This window comes from Ranitomeya variabilis, chromosome 7, assembly GCF_051348905.1.
Source record: "Ranitomeya variabilis isolate aRanVar5 chromosome 7, aRanVar5.hap1, whole genome shotgun sequence".
Classification (NCBI taxonomy): Eukaryota; Metazoa; Chordata; class Amphibia; order Anura; family Dendrobatidae; genus Ranitomeya; species Ranitomeya variabilis.
In genome coordinates, this window is record NC_135238.1 from 169,758,575 (window position 1) to 169,782,276 (window position 23,702).

A 23,702-nucleotide genomic window follows, 5' to 3' on the forward strand; every position below is an offset into this window, starting at 1 on the left:
TTTTCAGGGAGACTTTAGAAACCAAATAATATTAAAAAAAAAAAAAAAAAAGGCTTTCTATGGCCCACAATTAGAGAGAGAGAGGTGGCACACCCAGGAGTCAAGACTGGCACACAAGCTGAAAGGGCAATATTACTCTCCCACTGTTTTTTTAGGTTTTTTTTTTTTTTTCAGGGAGAATTAGAAACCAAATAATATTAAAAAAAAAAAAAATAGGCTTTCTATGGCCCACTGAATGAGAGATAGCACACACAGCAGTGGCACACAAGCCCTGACTGAGGCCAATATTTTTCTCCCACTGATTGATGTAGTGTTTTTGTGTTGAGGTAGAATTTAGAACACAAATCACGGAAAAAATAAATAGGCTTTCTATGGCCCACTGAATGAAAGGGAGAGAGGTGGCACACCCAGGAGTCAAGACTGGCACACAAGCTGAAAGGGCAATATTACTCTCCCACTGTTTTTTTATGTATTTTTTGTTTTTTCAGGGAGACTTTAGAAACCCAATAATATTTTAAAAAAAAAAAAAGGCTTTCTATGGCCCACAATTAGAGAGAGAGAGGTGGCACAACCAGGAGTCAAGACTGGCGCACAAGCTGAAAGGGCAATATTACTCTCCCACTGTTTTTTATGTTTTTTTTTGTTTTTTTCAGGGAGACTTTAGAAACCAAATAATATTAAAAAAACCAAAAAAAAAAAAGGCTTTCTATGGCCCACTGAATGAGAGGGAGAGAGGTGGCACACCCAGGAGTCAAGACTGGCACACAAGCTGAAAGGGCAATATTACTCTCCCACTGTTTTTTTATGTATTTTTTGTTTTTTTCAGGGAGACTTTAGAAACCCAATAATATTTAAAAAAAAAAATAAATAGGCTTTCTATGGCCCACTGAATGAAAGGGAGAGAGGTGGCACACCCAGGAGTCAAGACTGGCACACAAGCTGAAAGGGCAATATTACTCTCCCACTGTTTTTTTATGTATTTTTTGTTTTTTCAGGGAGACTTTAGAAACCCAATAATATTTTAAAAAAAAAAAAAGGCTTTCTATGGCCCACAATTAGAGAGAGAGAGGTGGCACAACCAGGAGTCAAGACTGGCGCACAAGCTGAAAGGGCAATATTACTCTCCCACTGTTTTTTATGTTTTTTTTTGTTTTTTTCAGGGAGACTTTAGAAACCAAATAATATTAAAAAAACCAAAAAAAAAAAAGGCTTTCTATGGCCCACTGAATGAGAGGGAGAGAGGTGGCACACCCAGGAGTCAAGACTGGCACACAAGCTGAAAGGGCAATATTACTCTCCCACTGTTTTTTTATGTATTTTTTGTTTTTTTCAGGGAGACTTTAGAAACCCAATAATATTTAAAAAAAAAAATAAATAGGCTTTCTATGGCCCACTGAATGAGAGGGAGAGAGGTGGCACACCCAGGAGTCAAGACTGGCACACAAGCTGAAAGGGCAATATTACTCTCCCACTGTTTTTTTAGGTTTTTTTTTTTTTTCAGGGAGACTTTTGAAACCAAATAATATTAAAAAAAAAAAAAAAAAAAAAAATATAGGCTTGCTATAGCCCACTGAATGAGAGATAGCGCACACACAGCAGTGGCACACAAGCCCTGACTGAGGCCAATATTTTTCTCCCACTGATTGATGTAGTGTTTCTGTGTTGAGGTAGATTTTAGAACACAAATCACGGAAAAAATAAATAGGCTTTCTATGGCCCACTCAGTGAGAGATGGCACACACAGGGATGGCACTGTAGCAGAAATGCCAATCTTAATCTCCCCCAAAAAAAAAACAAAAAAAAAAAAAAAACTGTCCTACAATTACTATCTCCCTGCAGTAATGTAAGCCAGGTATGGCAGGCAGCAATAGGAGTGGACTGATGCACAAATTAAATAAAAAGTGTGGACAAACAAAAAAGATAGCTGTGCAGAAAGGAAGGAACAAGAGGATATGTGCTTTGAAAAAAGCAGTTGGTTTCCACAGTGGCGTACACACAGCAATACAGCTATCACGGAGCCTTCTAGGGCAGCCCAATGAGCTACAGCGCTGAGGGGAAAAAAAAAAAAAAATAGCTTCCACTGTTCCTGCACACCGAAGGTGGTGTTGGACAGTGGAAATCGCTGCAGCACAAGCGGTTTGGTGGTTAGTGGACCCTGCCTAACGCTCTCCCTGCTTCTGATGAAGCGGCAGCAACCTGTCCCTAAGCTCAGATCAGCAGCAGTAAGATGGCGGTCGGCGGGAACGCCCCTTTATAGCCCCTGTGACGCCGCAGACAGCAAGCCAATCACTGCAATGCCCTTCTCTAAGATGGTGGGGACCAGGATCTATGTCATCACGCTGCCCACACTCTGCGTTCACCTTCATTGGCTGAGAAATGGCGCTTTTCGCGTCATTGAAACGCGACTTTGGCGCGAAAGTCGCGTACCGCATGGCCGACAAGCACAGGGGTCGGATCGGGTTTCATGAGACGCCGACTTAGCCAAAAGTCGGCGACTTTTGAAAATGATCGACCCGTTTCGCTCAACCCTATTTATGACTGCTCAGAGATTTAGTTTTCATCACGGCAGCTGAATGATTTACAGCTAGTAGCCAGCCTAAGTACATGTGGGGGTTGCCTGGTTGCTAGGGAATCCCCACATGTAATCAAGCAGGCTAGTAGCTGTAAATCATTCAGCTGCCGGGATGAAAACTAAATCTGCGAGCAGTCATAAATACTCGGAGGTCACCTGAGCGTGCTCGGGAAAACCCGAGCAACGAGTACACTCGCTCGTCATCACTAATAATAATAAGTTCCTCAATTGGATGTATACTTAAGTGTGCACACTTATAAAACAGCAGAGACACACAGCTGCTGTTTTTTTGAGGTAACATATTTCCCTTGTCTGTTTTACCACAGGAGTGAGTGTTTCTTCCCTTGTCACCAGTCCTGTGAGCTCATAATAAATCAAGTCAAAGATTCTATAAGCTCATCTGCTACTCAAGCTCCTACATCACTGATTTTATTTATGATGAGCTCAGAGAGCTGGAAGTACTCGCTTCTGTGTTACCTCAGGCACTAAAAGTAGTTACGTCAGAAAACAGCTGCTTTAAGGCTTTATATACTCACTTAGCATACGTGACTTATGCTTTTCTCCCTGCCCAGGAGCTGTAGAACGTTCAGACCATGTTCCTGCAGAGTAAGACACAGCTATTACACAGGGGCACATTTATAAAGTTGCTTGAACACAGGAACAATTTTTAACCCATACAGTTGTGGATCTTATTATTCCGAGATCTGTTGATTAAAATGTACTTTGTGGGAAAACCTCTTTAACCCCTTTTCTGACATCTGTCATTATAATACGTCCCTGTGCTCTGGGCCTACCTGACCAGCGATGTATTATTAATGCATGGTGATCGCCCGCGCACACAGTGGGCGATTGCCACCAGGTGTCAGCTGATTCTGGCAGCTGACACCCGGCACTAAGTGCCAGGAGTGGTCACACACCGCTCGTGGCACTGTAACCCCCTAAATTCTGCGATTGAAAGCGATCAAAGCATTCCAGGAGCCAGCAGAGGGCTGACAGCCCATCTGCCTTTGAATCGGAGACCCCGTGGCATGACACAGGGTCCCGATCATTGGCATGGTGACCCATTGTCGTCGTGACGACCTCCGGGTCACCAGAGCTAGAAAACTTGCTGATCATTCCCAGTGCATGATGAGCAAGCTTCTCTTTCAGTGCAGAGCAGACAGTTTCTACAACATGGGGATGCTGCTGCATCCCCCTGCTGTACAAGCGATCAGCCTGCAAAAAATAATAGTGCCATATTGGAACAAAGTAAAAAAAAAAAAAGTAAAAATTGTTTTTTCAAATAATTGTAAAAATATTTTAGAAAAATATCAAAAATAAAAAAATCAAAAGATATTATATCTGTAAATAAATATAGGTATGAAAAAATATAAACAATAAAAGTACATATATTTTGTATTGCTGCTTCCGTGACGACCCGACCTATACAACAGTCCCCTTTTTAACCCCTTTAGTGATTACTATAATAAATAAAATACAAGGCAAAAACAATGCTTTATCATCATACTGCCAACAAAAACTGGAATAAAATGCGATCAAAAAGATGTATATAAATAAATATGGTACCGCTGAAAACGTCATCTTGTCCCGCAAAAAACAAGACGCCATACAGCTCCATCAGCGGATGAATAAAAAAAGCTATAGCTCTCAGAATAAAGGAATGCAAAAATAATTATTTTTTCTATAAAATAGTTATTATTGTGTAAAAGCGCCAAATCGTAAAAAAACTATATAAATGAGGTATCGCTGTCATCATACTGATCCAAACAATAAAACTACCTTATCAATTTTCTACACTGAACGGCATAAACCGGGGATAATAAACTTCTTGAATGTGGTTTTGCGCACCTTGAGGGGTGCCGTTTTTAGAATGATGTCACTTTTGGGTATCTTCTATCGTAGACCCCTCAAAGTGATGGTTTTGTAAATTTTGTTGTAAAAATTAGAAATCGCTGGTCAGCTGTTAACCCTTATAACTTCCTAAAAAAAAAAAAAATTGTTTCCAAAATTGTGCTGATGTAAAGTAGACATATGGGAAATGTTACTTATTAACTATTTTGTGTGACATATCTCTGTGATATAAGGGCATGAAAATTCAACATTGGAAAATTGCAAAATTTTCAATATTTTCTTCAAATTTCTATTTTTATTTTCACAACTAAGCGGAAGTCATATCAAAGAAATTTTACTACTATCATGAAGTAGAATATGTCTCGATAAAACAGCCTCAGAATCACCAGGATCCGTTTGAAGCGTTCTAGAGTTATAACCACATAAAGGGACAGTGGTCAGAATTGTAAAAATTGGCCCGGTCATTAACGTGCAAACCACTTTCAGGGGTAAAAGGAGTTAATGGACTTCAGATGTCAGGATATTTATCCACTGTCATTCTTTTTGCATGGGTACAAACTACCTTATGAATTAACATACTCTAATTCTTTAGTTCTTATTGGATCATTTGTCTTGAAATGTTAACTGGTGATTAGTTTGATCATATCTAACTGGAGCTTCAATCAGAGTTGTGAGCAATTACATTGGGCTAAGTTAACATATTTTTAAATTTGACCTGGTGATCAATTGATCAACACTTCCTAGCTTTCTTCCTAACCCATCAGCTGTTAGAAACTGGGGAAGTGACATCTGTCCATTTCTACAGCATTACATATCAGCCTCTCAGGTGAACAGCTGACCCTATAATGGTAGGACTGGCTGGGTTCACCATAGAGGAAGCCACTATTTGTTCTGCACTTCTGCCACGATAGGGAATGTAGATAGAGGTCATCAATAATCACCATGACTTGTACTCAGTGGTAATGAATAGGTGTGAAGCGATTGAGGGCTTCCAATTATATTAAACTGGACACTCTAAAGTCTTTCTCATACAGAATACAGTGCAAGAAACCACAGATACTGTATATTTGCGTGTTCCATGTAAGAGGCGTTGGTCTTTGGAAATATATCTCTTTTATGTTTTTGATGCAGTAAAGCTAAAGAATCAATGGTAAAGCTGCAGAAAGAGCGTGATTTCCACAGGATGCATCACAAGCGTGTGGCCCAGGAGAAAAACAAGCTCATTAATGACATCAAAAGGTAACAAAACCTCATAATCTTCTAAGGGGGAAAAAAGTGCAAACATTTTAGTTGTACTGTAGAACTAAAAAAAAAAAAATATTTTTACAATACTTTTCAAGTTACATTTAAGGGGTTAAGGCTGATGATGACTGTGGGTGGGCTATTGTGATTGTTATAGATGCCGCTGGCTTTTTTTAAATGTTAAAACCTCTTCCCCCAACCCCTCCATGCAGTAAACCATGTGAAATGTCACCAATAAAAGCAATTTTTGTTAAGGTCTTGCATTGGTGGCGTTAATAGAAATGTATACGAATTGTTTACTGGAATGAATCAGTGCTCTTAACCAATTCTGTCACCAGCAGTGTAGTGATCCCTTTTAAAGATACGGTCGACAGCATATGCTGCAGTGTTGCATCCTCAATGAGATGTGTAAATATCACATCTATTGCTGGTTTCACAAGGAAACACGCATACATATACTGTACATTTCTGCCATGATTGCTGTCTGTCAATCTACTAGTAATCCAAATCTGACATAACATTATTATCTTTCACTATCACAGTTTGCCAGTCACTCAGAAAAGGCCTGTTGTTTAAATCAGTCGTTTATGTAAAATGTATTAAAAAAATAAATAGTATGTATAGTATTGAACGAGTCAAACATTTTTTTGGGTATGTATATTTCTAAAGGTGCTATTGACAAGAAATTCTTACCAGATGTCTGTAACAACCCATCCAATCCATGCAGGCAAAGAAAGAAAATCATAGATGTCCATAAATTTAAGTTATATTTAATAATGAGAAATGACACAGGGCAAGCTTATTGAACACCTTTAGAAAGCCATAGAAAGTCAACACGAGCTGAAATCTATCAGTAATTAGAAAGAATGCTTGCTGGTTCAACTGATGGCCTATAAAAGGTTGTATTGTTACATAAGTGCCACACAAGAAACCTCTAATGATGGGTAAAACCAGTTAACTGTCTCACGACCTTCACAACCTTATTGTTGCTAAACATACTGATGACATTGGATACAGAAGAAATTCTGCGTGACGTCACAAAGGTTCTTTGCGCAATGCATCCCTGGGAACGGAAGCCGCCGCGTGCTCCGCTGAGAACCGAGAGTACTCCGGGGCCGTCGGAAGATAAGTATATCCCTAATTTTTATTTCTATTCTTTTTTTTTACATGAATATGGATCCCAGGGCCTGAAGGAGACTCTCCTCTCTTCCAGACCCTGGGAACCATCCGGGACTGCTCCCTGCACCATATGCGGCGACCTCAGAGCTCCGCACATGCCTTATAAGACGACACCCGGCATATAAGATGACCCCCGACTTATACGGCGAGTATATCCCAAACTCTATATTTTAAATGGAAAAGTTGGGGGTCGTCTTATACTCCCAGTCGTCTTATATGCAGGAAAATATGGTACATTAGTTTCTTTTTTGTCTCCAGCAGCAATCCTGCGTTTTTAGTTGAAACATTATAAAAAGTTTGAAAATCCCCTATAAATTTTCTGTAGGCCTGTTCATTATATTTCCATTGTTCTTTTTTTAATAACCAATTTGTTTTGATAATACTGTATAATGTATTGCTTTTTATGCAGTTGTTTTCAAAACTTTTTTTTAAATGGCTACAAAATGAAGCCAAGTTCAGTATACACACTGATCTGTGACTGGCGGTGTCTTAATTAACTGGTCCTGGTGACAGGTATGTGACTGAAGTGAAGTAGTCTTAAATGGCTTTGTAAAATGGCAGCAGCGAGCCTACAAGTCCCCTTCTCTTGTAGTCTCAATCACGTCTTGCTGGCTTGCTAATCAATGAAGCTGGAGTTATTGACTTTCATACTGCAGGTTGCATTTTAATTAAGTCTTTTCCAGTAGAAGCGGTTGTGACAGCGTCCGTAGTTTCTTGTATTAATGCTCATTCAATTTGTCACTAAACGCTGCAGAGTCAAAACCCCACAAACCCGGTCTTGTCATATCTTTCTATAATCTCTTATTGATCAAATTACACTTCACTTTTACTGTGCGGATCTATGTTTGGGTTTTGCAGATAAAGAAATGTAGCTGTCATTCCCTTCAGGGAACACAATGATTTTGATTAAAATATGAGAAGACTGTCATATATTTTGTGAGTGCTTTGCTCTACCTGTGTTACTATATTTTGGAATAAGTGACAAAGTATTAGCCACCCTTAGGACAGACAACACAAAAGTTAAAATCAATTATAAGTCATTGCTGGAGTGTAGTCGTCTTGGAGAAGACATGACTTTACAAAAGCCATCTTCTCCTCCAGCTAGTCATCCATGAAAGTTTTGGATTTCAAACCTTTTGAGTTTGGCACTGGAGGAAGTTGAGATATTGCACATAGAAATCTGTTTTGTAGCAGAGGTGTATGAAAGCTTAATATGTGTCTTAGCTTAGTAGAAGGAAAAAAAACAAGTAAAAGTTGTCTACATGGCTTAGCTCACAGACAGCAAATGTTAAAATTCCCAGACCAACTTAAAAATGCAGCGATCTTTTATTCAACTGTCCATTTGTTTCTAAGTGGTTCTGTTGAAACAATGCTGTACTTTTTTTTATTTTTTTTTATTTTTTATAGCAAAGCGTAATTTCCCAGGAACATTATGGTCTACCCAAATATATTACCATGTTTAACCGCTGAATCTACAATGAAAGTCTTGATTTCAAAATGAATTAGACCCATTAGATGGGTCCCCTATTTAGCAAAGATTTAAAGGATAAATAAAAAAGTGTTTGACCATGGGCAGACCTACCGCCGGTTCAGCCGGTGCAGCTGCATCGGAGCCCTGGAGGGGGGCCTTGGAAGGAAGGGGCCAGCTTTCTGCTGCTTTAGTAGATCGGTGCTGGCGCTGTAATAGATTAATGCAAGTGCCGGCAGTCATCCCACTATTGCAGACACTGCAGGCTGTGTAAAAATCCAAAAAGAAGTTAAACCGCACCCTATGTTTGTACTGCCTCCATGTGCATAAGGGCGCACGTCAACACCAGGGGGTCCAACCCGGAAACAAGTCCATATTCCAAAGAGAATCAAAAGAGAATCAAAAAGACAGCGCCACAATGGACAGTGATAATAATCTTACGTTTTAATCTGCCTCCTGCGGCGACGTTTCAGTCCGCTTGATAAAGGTCCTTGGACCGAAACGTCGCCGCAGGAGGCATATTAAAACGTAAGATTATTATCACTGTCCATTGTGGCACTGCAGGCTGTGTGTCTGCTGATCTGCGCGACTGTTAAAGTCTTCCGGAGAGGAGGGCTGAGGATAGCAGAGCCCAGGGGGCCGGAGCAGGAGGTATGTGATGGGGCATCATCTGATTTCTGCTGTCTTGTCTGTTGCGGAGGCTCTATCTGAGGCACTGAGAGATTTATTACACCATCTTACACTTACATACAGATCAGGTCACACTGTCAGTGGGGTCATTGGCTCCAGAGTCACCCAATCTGTATGTAAGCTCAACCTGCAGCAATAACTCAGTGATCCTCAGAGTGACTGCACTGTCTGATCCTGAGCCCGGCTCCAGGACGTCCTGCATTATATATCAGATATACAATATAATGTATAGGTCCTGCAGCCTGGTCCAGGTGTGCTCACTCAGGGCATATAACACTGTATATGTGCACATAGTAAAGTGCATAACACCACTCAGTGCACAAATTGATATACGGCTGGTATATAACTGACCTGGACAAAGTGTAGAAATTGGACCAGGATATCTGAGATAGCCAAACGCCCAGAAGCACTGGTCCGCAGGCTGCTCCATACAGCCGACCTGCATCCAGATTTCACCGCCATCTGCATCTTCTGAATGCAAATAGTGGTGAATATAATGGAGGACTGAACCACCAACTCCTTCCACCAGTCACAATGTGTGCGACTGTGGCAGCAGACGTGATGACGTCTGCTGTGCGGTAAGTCAGTGCACACAGCAAAGACCGGAGAAGAGCACCGTGGGAACGGGGCCCAGGTGAGTGTGTGTGTTTTTTTTTTTTTAATGTGTGTGTGGGATTTGTTTCTGTACATAAAGGGCTTTGTGACAGCTCATACTGTATATAGGGGCTATGTGATGGCTCATACTGTATATATAGGGGCTATGTGGGAAATCATGCTGCATATATTGAGGCTCTGTGAGGGCTCCTGCTGTATATAGGGGCTATGTGAGGGCTACTGATGTATATAGGGGGCTCTGTGAGTGCTCCTGCTGTATGTAGGGGGCTCTGTGAGTACTCCTGCTCTATATAGGGGTCTATGTCATTGCTCCTGCTGTATATAGGAGACACTGTGAGGGCTCCTGCTGTGTACAGGGGGCTCTCTGAGGGCTCCTGCTGTATATAGGGGTTCTCTTAGGTCTCCTGCTGTATATAAGAGGCTCTGTGAGGGCTCCTGCTGTGTATAGGGGCTCTGTGAGGGCTCCTGCTGTATATAGGAGGCCCTTTGAGGGCTCCTGCTGTATATAGGAGACTCTGAGGGCTCCTGCTGTATATAGGGGGCTCTGAGAGGGCTCCTGCTGTATATAGGGGGCTCTGAGAGGGCTCCTGCTGTATATAGAGGGCTCTGTGAGGGCTCCTGCTATATATTGGGGGTTCTTTTAGGTGTGCTGTATATAAAGGGGCTCTGTGAGGGCTCCTGCTGTATATGAGGGCTCTGTGAGGGCTCCTTCTGTATATAGGAGACACTCTTGAGTGCTCCTGCTGTATATAGGGGGCTCTGTGAGGGGTCCTGCTGTATATTGGGGGCTCTATGAGGGCTCCTGCTGTATATAGGGGTTGTGTTAGGTCTCTTGCTGTATATAAGGGGCCCTGTGAGGGCTCACACTGTATATAGGAGGCTATGTGGGGGCACATATTGTATATCGGGAGAGCTGTGTGGGGGCTCTTCCTGTAGTACGTCTTTTACAGGATACTATTGTATGGAATAATGCAGTCTACTACACTATTCCATACTTTTATTTGTAGTATAATACCATATACTAGACATATAATGCAATATAATATACACATGGTCGGGCTCTTCCGGTTTCAACAGTTATCACACAACCACGAGGATGCACTTTGCCCAGTTGCTCTCATGTGCCAAGTAGAGTGTCAGCCATATCTGCAGTGTTCTGTTCACCGACCTAGCTGACAGTAGTTGTCACTTGACTGCAAATATCACTGCGCTGGAACCAGCAGAACCAAATCTTAACCAGGGCGGTAATAATGAGGGCACTCTGGCTTGTTTATCGGAGCCTGAGGTTCCGGGGGTCCATGGCCAGATTGCCCTCATGACATAGGAATCATGGTAGTATTCATCTTTTCTTCTCTGGACAATCATTCTTCCAGATGACTATCTGCAGGGGGCAGTCTTCTGCAGAATGTTAGACTATTAATAAATAATGTTTATTTTTATATAGCGCTAACATATTCCGCATGGCTTTACAGTTTGTACACATTATCATCACTGTCCCCGATGGTGTTCACAATGTAAATTCCTTATCAGTATGTGTTTGGAGTGTGGGAGGAAACTGGAGAACCCGAAGGAAACCCACGCAAACACGGGGAGAACATACAAACTCTTTGCAGATGTTGTCCTTTGGGGTGGGATTTGAACCCAGGACCCCAGCGCTGCAAAGCTGCAGTGCTAACCACTGACCATTCATCCATGGAGGGGACCCACTCACAATTTCACCTAAGAATACTGCCATGATTAAAAAATTGGATCTAAACATCCTCCACGAGCACCTTCTCCCAACTATCCAGGAGCAATTTTGTGATGAACAATGCTTTTTACCAGCCAATCTGAACAGCATGTCACAAGGAAAAAGTGATATGTAACTGGTTCGGTGAACAAAACATTGACATTTTTGGTCCATAGCCAGGAATCTCCCCAGATCTCAACCCCATTGATAATTGTATCAGAAAACAATGAGAGCCTTTGTGATGTGCACATTTCAGCTTATTCTCAACTTTCAACTCAAATAAAACCTTTCACTTGAAAGTTTAGAATGTAGGACAACATATATAAAGATGACGAGCAAGATAAATGAAGGTGGTGGGGGTGGTGACAAGTAAAGGAGAAAAATAGAGTGGGTGAGGAACTGGTACATTTACCGCTACACTTACAGGCGATGTTATGTAGCGCTAGAGCCAAATGCTGCAGTGTCCAACGAGTCTAAAATGCTCTTAATGATCATTCTGTCCTAAAGAAGTGCTTCAATGCATGTAATTTTGTTAACTTCCTGCATACGCACTGATAACAAGATAACCAAAGATCTCCCATGACATAGGGTGACCTCAAAGGCCTGAATGAGGAAATGGGGTAACCCTTTTTTCCAATGGCCCTCAGCCCATACAGGAATTAAAGTGGTGGAGCGGATATACTAAACATTAATGATGAGCGAATATGCTCGTTACTCGAGATTTCCCGAGCACGCTCGGGTGTCCTCTGAGTATTTTTTAGTGCTCGGAGATGTAGTTTTCTTGCCGCAGCTGGATGATTTACACCTACTAGCCTGCTTGATTACATGTGGGGATTCCCTAGCAACCAGGAAACTCTCACATGTACTCAGCCTGGCAAATAGCTGTAAATCATTCAGTCGAGAGGAAGAAAACTCAATCTCCAAGCACTAATAAATACTCGGAGGACACCCGAGCGTGCTCGAAAAATTTAGAGTAACGAGTATATTCGCTCATCACTACTAAACATGTGTAAAATCTCAAACGTTAGACTAGACAATCTTAAAGAAACACTTGAAATATTTTTTTTTCTTTACACAGCTTGCCATATCTAGACTAGTTTAGCAATGTCAGTGCGATAAAATACACACCAATCACCATCTTCCCTTCTTTCCTGCCTTGTAGCATCGCTCTGGTCTTCTCACTAACATTATTGAAATTCCAATTCACTTGATTACACTGGGGTTTACGTGTGAACTGGAGATCCCTTTTAAAATACCGTATATACTCGAGTATAAGCCGAGATTTTCAGCCCATTTTTTGGGCTGAAAGTCCCCCTCTCGGCTTATACTCGAGTCATACCCAGGGGTCGGCAGGGAAGGGGGAGCGGGGGCTGTCTAATTATACTCACCTGCTCCTGACGCGGACCCTGCAGGTCCCTGGATCCCGGCGCTGCAGCTTCTTCCTGTACTGAGCGGTCACATGGTACCGCTCATTACAGTAATGAATATGCTGCTCCACCTCCCATAAGAGTGGAGCTGCATATTCATTACTGTAATGAGCGGTAACGGTGATGGCTCCGTACAGTTAGAAGCTGCAGCGCCGGGAGCCAGGGACCGTGCCAGGAGCAGGTGAGTATAATGGGGAAATGGGGAGGGGAGCGCAAAGCTGCGCGATATTCACCTGCTCCCCATTCTGGGTGCCTCTCCGTCTTCAGCATCTTCTGCAGTGACGCTCAGGTCAGAGGGCGCGATGACGTGGTTAGTACGCGCCCTCTGCCTGAACGTCAATGCAGAAGACGCTGAAGATGGTGCGGCGCCGGAACGAGGAGCAGGTGAATATTGAAAGTGCCATGGGCTTGAGCGACGTAGAGGTGAGTATGTGATTTTTTTTTTTTTTTAATCGCAGCAACAGCAAATGGGGCAAGGGTCTGTATGGAGCATCTTATGGGGCCATAACGTTTGTGCAGCACTATATGGGGCAAGTGTCTGTATGGGGCCATAATCAATGTTTGTGCAGCACTATATGGGGCAAGTGTCTGTATAGGGCCATAATCAACGTTTGTTCAGCACTATATGGGGCAAGTGTCTGTATGGAGCATCTCATGGGGCCATAATCAACATTTGTGCAGCATTATATTGGGCAAATGTGTCTATGGAGCATCTTGTGGGGCCATTATTAACCTTTATGCAGGATTATATGGGACATATTTTAATATGGAGCATCTTATGGGGCCATCATAAACTTTATGGAGCATTGTATGGGGTTCCTGATTCAATATAGATATTCAAAAACACTTAACCTACCGATGTCTCAATTAATTTTACTTTTATTGGTATCTATTTTTACTTTTGACATTTACCAGGAACTGCTGCATTTCCCACCCTAGGCTTATACTCGAGTCATTAAGTTTTCCCAGTTTTTTGTGGCAAAATTAGGGGGGTCGGCTTATATTCGAGTATATACGGTAAGTATATGGAGCTCCAGAACAAGGCTCTATAGGCTTAAATTGTAAAAGCAACATCCCCTGTGGGATCTAGCAACTCATAATTTCAGTCACGTGAGTGAGAAATGGACCGAAGCGCTGCTGGTAACTGGGAAAGAAAGCAATTGGTGAGTATTTTATTGCACTAACCTTACACAGCACATATACAGTATTTAGACTAGTTTTACAAAAAAAATAAAAAATATTGGGAGTGCTTCTTGAAATTGTACCAAAATCTGTTACCTTGTGTGAAGTCCATTAACACTGCACAATTATCGTGGAGTGAGCGTCTTAGGAATGTTCATTTCACAATAATCGTGCAGTGTAAACAGGCAGCTGATCAACTGCTTGTTCATTGAGTGAAATTATTTTTTGGGCTGCACAGAAGATCAGTAACATATTGCCTTGTGTAAATAGGATTTGGAGTGCCAAGACCAATGGCAGTTTATGCCCACTGAATGATCTCTTAGGCCGATTTCACACGTCCTGATATTTCCAGTACCGGAAAAAAACGGTACCGGAGATATCCGTGTCCGTTTGTCACATCCGTGTTGCATCCGTGTGTTATCCGTGTGTACCATCCGTGTGTGATCCATGTGCTGTCCATGTGGATACGTACCAGAGCCAAAGGTTTGTATCTGAAAATGAAGGGTTAATGCGATAATTAAATGGTTAGAGATGTCAAAGGTGTGATCAATTAGTGATTATGTATTTAAAGCGTGTCAACAACATTTGTCTCAGTGACATCTCAGCTTTGGCTTGTGTGTTAGTAGTCCTTTGGCGTAACAAATATGTCAAAGTCTAGACAACTGGCTAGTAAAACAATTTGTTTCAATGTTAACCCTCTAACTTTAAAAACGCACACGGACAGCATATGGACGGTATCCGTGTGCAATGTGTGTTTACACAGACCCATTGACTTGTATGGGTCTGTGTGATCCATTCAGCTGCACAAAAACGGACATCTCGACATGTGGGGCAGACGGACACACGGTCCATGAGAAAACACAGATATGTGCACAGACCCATTCATTTGAATGGGTCTACGTGTGTCCGTGTCTCCGGTACGTGTGAAAACTGTCACTACACGTACCGGAGACAGTGATGTGTGAAACCCGCCTTACAGATAGCTCAGTGCGCATCTGAAGCATGATCTGATTTGGAAACATTCTATTAAACGATCTCCGATCAGTAAATAACTGATCTGCTGGTCGTTTAGGGCCGGATGGCCAATGTAAATTAACTTTTGTTTTTCACTAAAATTCTGTTTCAAAATTTTGGTAAAATTCTAGTGCATGTTGTCAAGCCATGCATTGTCCTGCTAAACTCCTACCCATTTCAAGTAAGGCACAAAATGTCTCTAAAACATTGACTAGTGTTTACAAGCTGTTGTGTAAAGATTAATTTACAAGGTGGCACTGACGTAGCCATGGATGCATGAATTATGTTTTGACTAATATTGGCCACATCTGTCTGCATAGCAGTTACAGAACCAATCCTTATTGTGAAGATGAGATTTTGAGATTCAAAATGAGACTAGAAATGGCGCAGTAGTCCCAATGCAGCCAGAGATATCAGGAGTTGAGTTGAGAGTTACATATGTCAGCTGCTCATACTATCGGCTCTGTTTAACCTGTGATATTGGACTGCGTTGCAATTCTCCACTTCAAAATGAGCCCTGGATCACTCTTAGGCCGGCGTCACACTTGGCGTAAGACAATACGGTCCGTATTTTATGGCCGTAATACGGCCGTAATACGGAGAAATGTTCCCAAAATAGTGATCCGTAGGCAGGGTGTGTCAGCGTATTTTGCGCATGGCATCCTCCGTATGTAATCCGTATGGCATCCGTACTGCGAGATTTTCTCGCAGGCTTGCAAAACCGACATCTAATGGATTTATGTGCTCAAATGTTCGGGAAAACATATATACAGTATATATATATATATATATATATATATATGTCATTGAGACATATATATACAGTATATATATATATATATTCTGTATTTATATTTACTTCAGCGCGATATCTGTGAAAAGCCGGTAATTCAATTGCCGGCTTTTCATTTCTCCTGCCTAAACCCGACAGGATATGAGACATGGTTTACATACAGTAAACCATCTCATATCCCCTTTTTTTTGCATATTCCACACTACTAATGTTAGTAGTGTGTGTATGCAAAATTTGGGCGCTGTAGCTGCTAAAATAAAGGGTTAAATGGCGGAAAAAATTGGCGTGGGCTCCCGCGCAATTTTCTCCGCCAGAGTGGTAAAGCCAGTGACTGACGGCAGATATTAATAGCCAGGAGAGGGTCCATGGTTATTGGCCCCCCCGTGGCTAAAAACATCTGCCCCCAGCCACCCCAGAAAAGGCACATCTGGAAGATGCGCCTATTCTGGCACTTGGCCACTCTCTTCCCACTCCCTGTAGCGGTGGGATATGGGGTAATGAAGGGTTAATGCCACCTTGCTATTGTAAGGTGACATTAAGCCAGATTAATAATGGAGAGGCGTCAATTATGACACCTATCCATTATTAATCCAATTGTTTGAAAGGGTTAAAAAACACACACACATGATTTAAAAGTATTTTAATGAAATAAACACAGCGGTTGTTTTAATATTTTATTGCTCTCTCAATCCATTTGCAGACCCTCGCTTGGCAAAACAATAAATGCACAAGATACATACCCTCTGTTGAACCGTCACGTCCCACGAGGTAATCCATCTGAAGGGGTTAAAATAATTTACAAGCAGGAGCCCTGCAAATGCAGCTGTGCTCGTGCTTGTAATTCCCTGGCGAATGAAGGAAATGTTGGTCATTGACCTACATTTCCTTCAGTCGCGGTGATGCGCCCCCTGGTGGATGTCCTCATATGACCTGGAGCGTGGGAAAAAGTTCCCAGGCTGCAGTTCATGAGAACATCCAGCAGGGGCGCATCACCGCGACTGAATGTAAGTATAGACCACTCTGCTTTCCTTTCAGCACCCGGGGATTACAGGCACGAGCGAGTGGTTTAGCGCAGCTCATGCCTGTAATATTAGTTAACCCCTTCAGATGGATTACCTCGTGGGACGTGATAGGACATCAGAAGGTATGTATATTGTGTGTTTCTTATTTTGCCAAGCGAGGGTGTTCCTGATGGATTGAGAGAGCAATAAAATACTAAAACAACCTGTTTGTTTCTTTCATTAAAATACTTTTTAATCATGTGTGTGTGTTTTTTAACCCTTTCAGACAAATGGATTAATAATGGATAGGTGTCATAATTGACGCCTCTCCATTATTAATCTGGCTTAATGTCACCTTACAATAGCAAGGTGGCATTAACCCTTCAATACCCCATATCCCACCGCTACAGGGGAGTGGGAAGAGAGTGGCCAAGTGCCAGAATAGGCGCATCTTCCAGATGTGCCTTTTCTGGGGTGGCTGGGGGCAGATGTTTTTAGCCACGGGGGGGCCAATAACCATGGACCCTCTCCTGGCTATTAATATCTGCCCTCAGTCACTGGCTTTACCACTCTGGCGGAGAAAATTGCGCGGGATCCCACGCCAATTTTTTTCCGCCATTTAACCCTTTATTTTAGCAGCTACAGCGCTGAAATTTTGCATACACACTACTAACATTAGTAGTGTGGAATATGCAAAAAAAAAGGGGATATGAGATGGTTTACTGTATGTAAACCATGTCTCATATCCTGTCGGGTTTGTGCAGGAGAAATGAAAAGCCGGCAATTGAATTACCGACTTTTCACTAACACCGCTGCATATTTCTCGCAAGTCACACTGCTGGTCCGTGTGGAATCCGTATTTTTCTCGCCCCCATAGACTTTCATTGGCGATTTTTTTGCGCAATACGCTGACAAACGCAGCATGCTGCGATTTTGTACGGCCGTAGAACGCCGTATATTACGGATCTGTAATATACGGCTGATAGGACTAGACCCATTGAGAATCATTGTGCCGTATGTAATGCGAGTTTTACGGATGTAGTTTCTGCGCTCTTACGTCCGTAAAACGCGCATGTGTGACGGCGGCCTTATAGCTGTGATACACCTTCAAGAATGACCCACTCCACTTCAGCCAGTGGTACGAGAGGCGGAGCTGCAAGGAAGATCGCAGTCTGCAGCAACAGGAACCAGGAGGCAATGTTGTGTGTTCTCCTACTGTCCCCGTCTAATGCTAGGTGTGTATCATACCTGTAAAGTAACTACAGAATGTAAAAGAAAAGTAAAAAGTTAAATTGCCCTTTTTTTTTTTTTTTTTAAAGTTTCTCATTGGCTGGGAGGGGAACCTAGAGATATTTGGCATCGCCCTTTCAGTGACATCCCACACTTTAAAACTTTGCTTTTCACTTAGCTTTCCCATTAACCCCTTTCTGACCTCGGGACGGGATAGTACGTCCAAGGTCAGATACCCCGCTTTGATGCAGGGCTCCGGCGGTGAGCCTGCATCAAAGTCGGGACATGTCAGCTGTTTTGTACAGCTGACAAGTGCCCGCTATAGCTGCGGGGGAAATCGTGATTCACCCACTGCTATTAACTAGTTAAATGCCGCTGTCAAACGCTGACAGCGGCATTTAACCGGCGCTTCCGGCCATCCGTCAGGAAATGAGCGCATCGCTGACCCCCGTCACATGATCGGGGGTTAGCGATTCTTCTGCATAGTAACCATAGAGGTCCTTGAGACCTCTATGGTTACTGATCCCGGCTAGCTGTGAGCGCCACCCTGTGATCGGCGCTCATAACACACCTGCAATTCAGCTACACAGCATCGCTGCTATGCAGCAGAGGCGATTGAGTTGTGCCAGCTTCTAGCCTCCTATGGAGGCTATTGAAGCATGGCAAAAGTAAAATAAAAAGTTTAAAAAAGTGAAAAAATAAAAAAATATATAAAAGTTTAAATCACCCCCCTTTCGCAAAATAAATCAATTAAAAAAAAAAATCAAACCTACACATATTTGGTACCACCACGTTCAGAATTGCCAGATCTATTAATAAAAAAAGGATTAACCTGATCGCTAAACGGCGTAGAGAGAAAAAAATTCGAAACGCCAGAACTACGTTTTTTGGTCACCGCGACATTGCATTAAAATGCAATAGCGGCGAACAAAAGATCATATCTGCACCTAAATGGTATCATTAAAAACGCCAGCTCGGCACGCAAAAAATAAGCCGTCACCCGACCCCTGATCATGAAAAATGTAGACGCTACGGGTATCGGAATATGGCACAATTTAAAAAAAAAATGTTTTAGCACAGTTTAGAATTTGTTTTCTCCGCTTAGATAAAAAATAACCTAGACCTGTTTGGTGGCTATGAACTCGTAATGACCTGGAGAATCATAATGGCAGGTCAGTTTTAGCATTTAGTGAACCTAGCAAAAAAGCCAAACAAAAACCAGTGTGGGATTGCACTTTTTTTGCAATTTTACCGCACTTGGAATTTTTTTCCCGTTTTCTAGTATACGACATGCTAAAACTAATGATGTTGTTCAAAAGTACAACTTGTTTCGCAAAAAATAAGCCCTCACATGGCCATATTGACGGAAAAATAAAAAAGTTATGGCTCTGGGGATGAGGGGAGCGAAAAACGAACATGGAAAAATGGAAAATCCCAAGATCATTTCGCTTAAAAATTAAATAAAAAGTCAAAAGTCTCATGAACTTCAAAATGGTACCAATAAATATTACATTTCGCCATTCAAAAAATAAGCCCTCAAACAGCTGTCGACGGAGAAATAAATTATGTATCTCAGAATATAGGGACACAACATTTTTTTAATTTTTTTTAAAGTATTTTTATTGCGCAAACATAAATAAATCTTCATAAATGTCATATTTTTAATCATCCTGACACACAGCGTAAAGTTAATACAATATGTAATTTAAACGACTCTTGTTAACGTAACAAAAAAACGACCTTAGTTGGGGAAAAAACTGCAATTTTCACCTTTTGCTATCTGCTGCCCATTAATTTTGTGAAGATGCTTTAGTGGTCACAGTGATAACTACACCCCTTGATAAATGCCTTGACGGGAATAGTTTTCTAAACGGGATAATTTTTGGTGGGTTTCCTCTTTACTAATACCTCAGGTGCTCTGCACATGCAATGTGGCAACAGAAAACCAATCCAGCAAAATTTGGACTTCATATGGTGCCCTTTCCCTTTTGAGCCTCACCGTGTGTACAAACGGTAGTGTATGAGCACTTATACGGTATTGTTGTGCTCAGGAGAACTGAGTGACAAATTGCGGGGCATATTCTCTCTGATTTCCTCCAGTAGAAATGAAAAAGTTTGAGCTTAATCTGCGTAAATACTATTATGCCCAAAAGGACAAAAGTAATCTAGGAGTGATCTTTTTTTTTTTTTTTTACGTAAAAGTATTTACATAGTTTTCTGGCTAATCTATTGCTGCAATATTTTGCTACTTATTGTATTTTTTTAATAGTACATTGGGCGAAGTTTACATAATATTGTAAAGAAATGTTATTTTTCATTTTTACCGGCCAATAGTAAAGAAATTTGTGAAACATCTGTGGGGGTAAAATGTTAACAACGCCCCTAGATGAATTACTTGAGGGATACAGTTTCCAAAATGGAGCCACTTCTTGTACCTCAGGGGCTCTGCAAATATGACTTGGCAAATCAAGACCAATCCAGCAAAATTTACACTCCAAAAGCCCACTGATGGTCCTTCCCAGCTAATCACTGCCAAGCCCCCAAACTGTATTGCTGCAGATACTAGATGAGTGACAAATTGTGGTGTTTTTGTTCTCTTCTATTTTATTACTTCATGTTAAAATCTCACTTTTAGTCACAAATATGATTTTTATGCATTTTTGTTTATAAAAAAAGTCACTTTGACTAAAAATTGCATGAAGGTGCTTAAATATATAAATTGGTGCTAGTGATTCCTTTCAGAAAATATAAGTACAGGGTTAAATATCAACTCTTTATTTTGTGATTTAGATTATATATGTTCACGTCAAAAGTGCAAAAATTGTCCTGGCTACCAAAGGCAGAAAAGGGTTAAAGGGGTTGTCAGAAAAACAATTGATTATTCATCCATAGGGCAGGTTATCAATATAATATTGATACGCGTCGCCCCCACCAATCATCTGAAATTTCTCTGGCAGTGGAGAAGATGGAACACAACAGCCCTCTAAATTGCTTAGTGGCTTCTGCCGAGTATTGCACTTTATCACCCATCCTATTGACTTTATTTGAATGGGAGATAAACTGCAATATTCGAAAATAGCCACTAAGTAAAGTACAGATCTGCTGTGTACAGCCCTGTACATTGGTGGGGGTGCCAGATGATGGACATCGATCGATCAATCTCATATTGATGACCTATCATACGGAGATGTCCTTGTTCATTGTTTATTTTCAGATAACCTTTTTAAGATCTTAATCCCAGAAAGATGCTGTACTAAAATTGTATTTTGATGCATTAAGGCCCCCATACACCTTAGACTAAAATCAGCCTAAGGCTACTTTCACACTATCATCGTGCACTGCACGTCGCAATGCGACATTGCGGCGCACCGACGCAAACTGTGAAAGCGCCGCACAACGGTTGCAGCGGATGCAGTTTTGCAACGCATCCGCTGCCCCATTGTGATGTGCGGGGAGGCGGGGGCGGAGTTCCGGCCGCGCATGCGCGGTCGGAAAAGACGGTCACGACGCACAAAAAAACGTTACATGTAACTTTTTTTGTGGCGACGGTCCGATGCAACACGACGCAACCGTACGACGGTTGCGATGTGTGGCAATGCTTCGCACTGCGTCGCTAATGCAAGTCTATGGAGAAAAAACGCATCCTGCAAGCAATTTTGCAGGATGCGTTTTTTTCTACAAAACGACGCATAGCGACGTGCAGTGCACGACACTACTGTGAAAGAGGCCTAAGCCACCGATGTCAGCAGAAGATTTGCCCAACAGTTTAATGTGTATGGGGTGTATCCATTTTTTTAGGTGATCCCACTTTCTTAGTTTCGCCGTTGTTCCATCATCTGTATTGCTTGTAGGATTCTGTATACTCCCTCCTCACACCTGCTTATAACATTTCATAACTGAAGACAAGACTCTAAAATAGATTTACAAGCATTTGGGAAAAACATGTAAATTTAAATCTGCAAAATGTAAAGTTCCGTTGTTTTACAGCGGTAAGCTAAAAAGCAAGCCAAGTGTTGTGCAATTTACTGCCTCTCTGGTTATGTGTAGGATTGTTTATAAGTGAGTTCTCAAAACTAGACTGAAAGCATATACAAATAAGCCCCTGGAATTACTGATGGAAACAATCCGGTAGATTTCAGTGGGATTTATTATAAATCTGCTTCTGAATTATTTATGATTCTGTTTTAAAGGCAGAAGGACAAAATATCTGCTAATTTGGTGGCATGCTTTTGTGCAGTATGCTAAAATATCAATCTACAAAATGATTCAGAAATGATACAGAGGTTTTCATTATAATCTGATGGTGTCATTTCATGACAAGTAGGAAAATCAAGTATTCAGTGTGGACGATGCAGGAAAAAAATCACTTGTATGGTTGGATTACTCCTCTGTGTATAATGCAGACACGTTACGTTGCTCTGTTGACTTATATTTTCCTTTATTCTACACCAAAAAAGTACGGTAACTGTCACAGTAATGTAAAAAAAACTTACCAAGCAGGGGTGTAACTATAGAAGGGTACAGACGGTGAAAATGAACAGTGCTATAGATGACATGCAATAGTAAGGGAATTTTATGCTAAGTTTTATATGGAGGCCCTGTGGCTTCAAGTTAGGACTCCGATAGCTTTACTCAAGAAGCACAACATCATTAATTTAGTATCTTACTCCAGTGCTATTCTGCTGGTGCAGCACGCAGGTAAAGTAAATTGTGGCATAATCTCAAAATTTGCAAATGGATTGGGCAAGAGTGTCTAGTATGTGATTTAAATAAAAGATTGTGCGTTGTTTTCTAAGTCTAGAGATATGGGGTACATATATTCAGTACCCTGGAGGGAATTTATCAAAACTGTTGCCTAATTTTTTATGTTATAAAAATGGCCTATTCGCTATACTTTTTTGCATGCAAACGAAAAAAATAATGTGACTATTTATGATTGTTTGACGCTTCCACCAATTTTGAAATGTGTATTGAATGGTGGGCAGTTAGAGTTATGGAAATAGGTGCAAACAAGATTTATAAAATGCAACTTTTCAAAAAGATGTAAAAGGAAGTTTTCATTTTTACTCAAGCTGGGATTTATGAAAAAAAGTGAAGAAGTTTTATTTGGGATTTATAGGTTTCGCCCCCAGCAGTTCTCCCCCAGCAATTTGCCCCTAGCAGTTCGCCCCCTGGGTACATTTACTTCACCTGTGGGAAGTTATACCATCCATCTTCCATACCATCACCCCAGAGGACCCCTTTAAGCAGCATCTCTCCCTACTGACCGAATACCACAGGTGGCGTCACGAACAAACTTTATTCTTAAACTCACTTTAAAGACCTTTACCCTTTACTTGGGTGCCCAGGGCCACGGACCGGGTCGCAGCCACCGTGAAGTCCCCTTCAAGTACCGGACCCGGTTCCGAGTACCCCACTGCCCTGGCGGGCGACTCAACTTGGCGGCACGAACAGGATGTACCCGGGGGCGAACTGCTGGGGCCGAACTGCTGGGGGCAAAACATCCTATAACCGTTTTATTTTACCCTAGAAAGTAGTAGTTTTTATGCGCTAAATTTATCAAACATCATGAGACACTTTTAGGGTAAGTTGAAAGTTTATTAAATTTTTTTCACATGACATGGTCAAAACCGCAAAGTAATAAAGCTGGAATGCATTAATATAAACAATTATACAATGTAATTAATAGTCAAGGTATATACTCATAAC

The 23,702-nt window shown here is 41.6% G+C and overlaps 1 protein-coding gene across 2 annotated transcripts in view; it reads left to right on the plus strand.

The window, feature by feature from the left end:
- SPAG16 (sperm associated antigen 16) overlaps positions 1-23,702 on the plus strand; it is a 1,378,074-nt gene that overhangs the window by 110,271 nt on the left and 1,244,101 nt on the right. For both annotated transcript variants that reach the window (XM_077272256.1, XM_077272257.1), the window contains exon 6: positions 5,555-5,662. In XM_077272256.1, the coding sequence (XP_077128371.1) occupies positions 5,555-5,662 (108 nt within the window). The remainder of the gene's footprint in view (positions 1-5,554; positions 5,663-23,702) is intronic.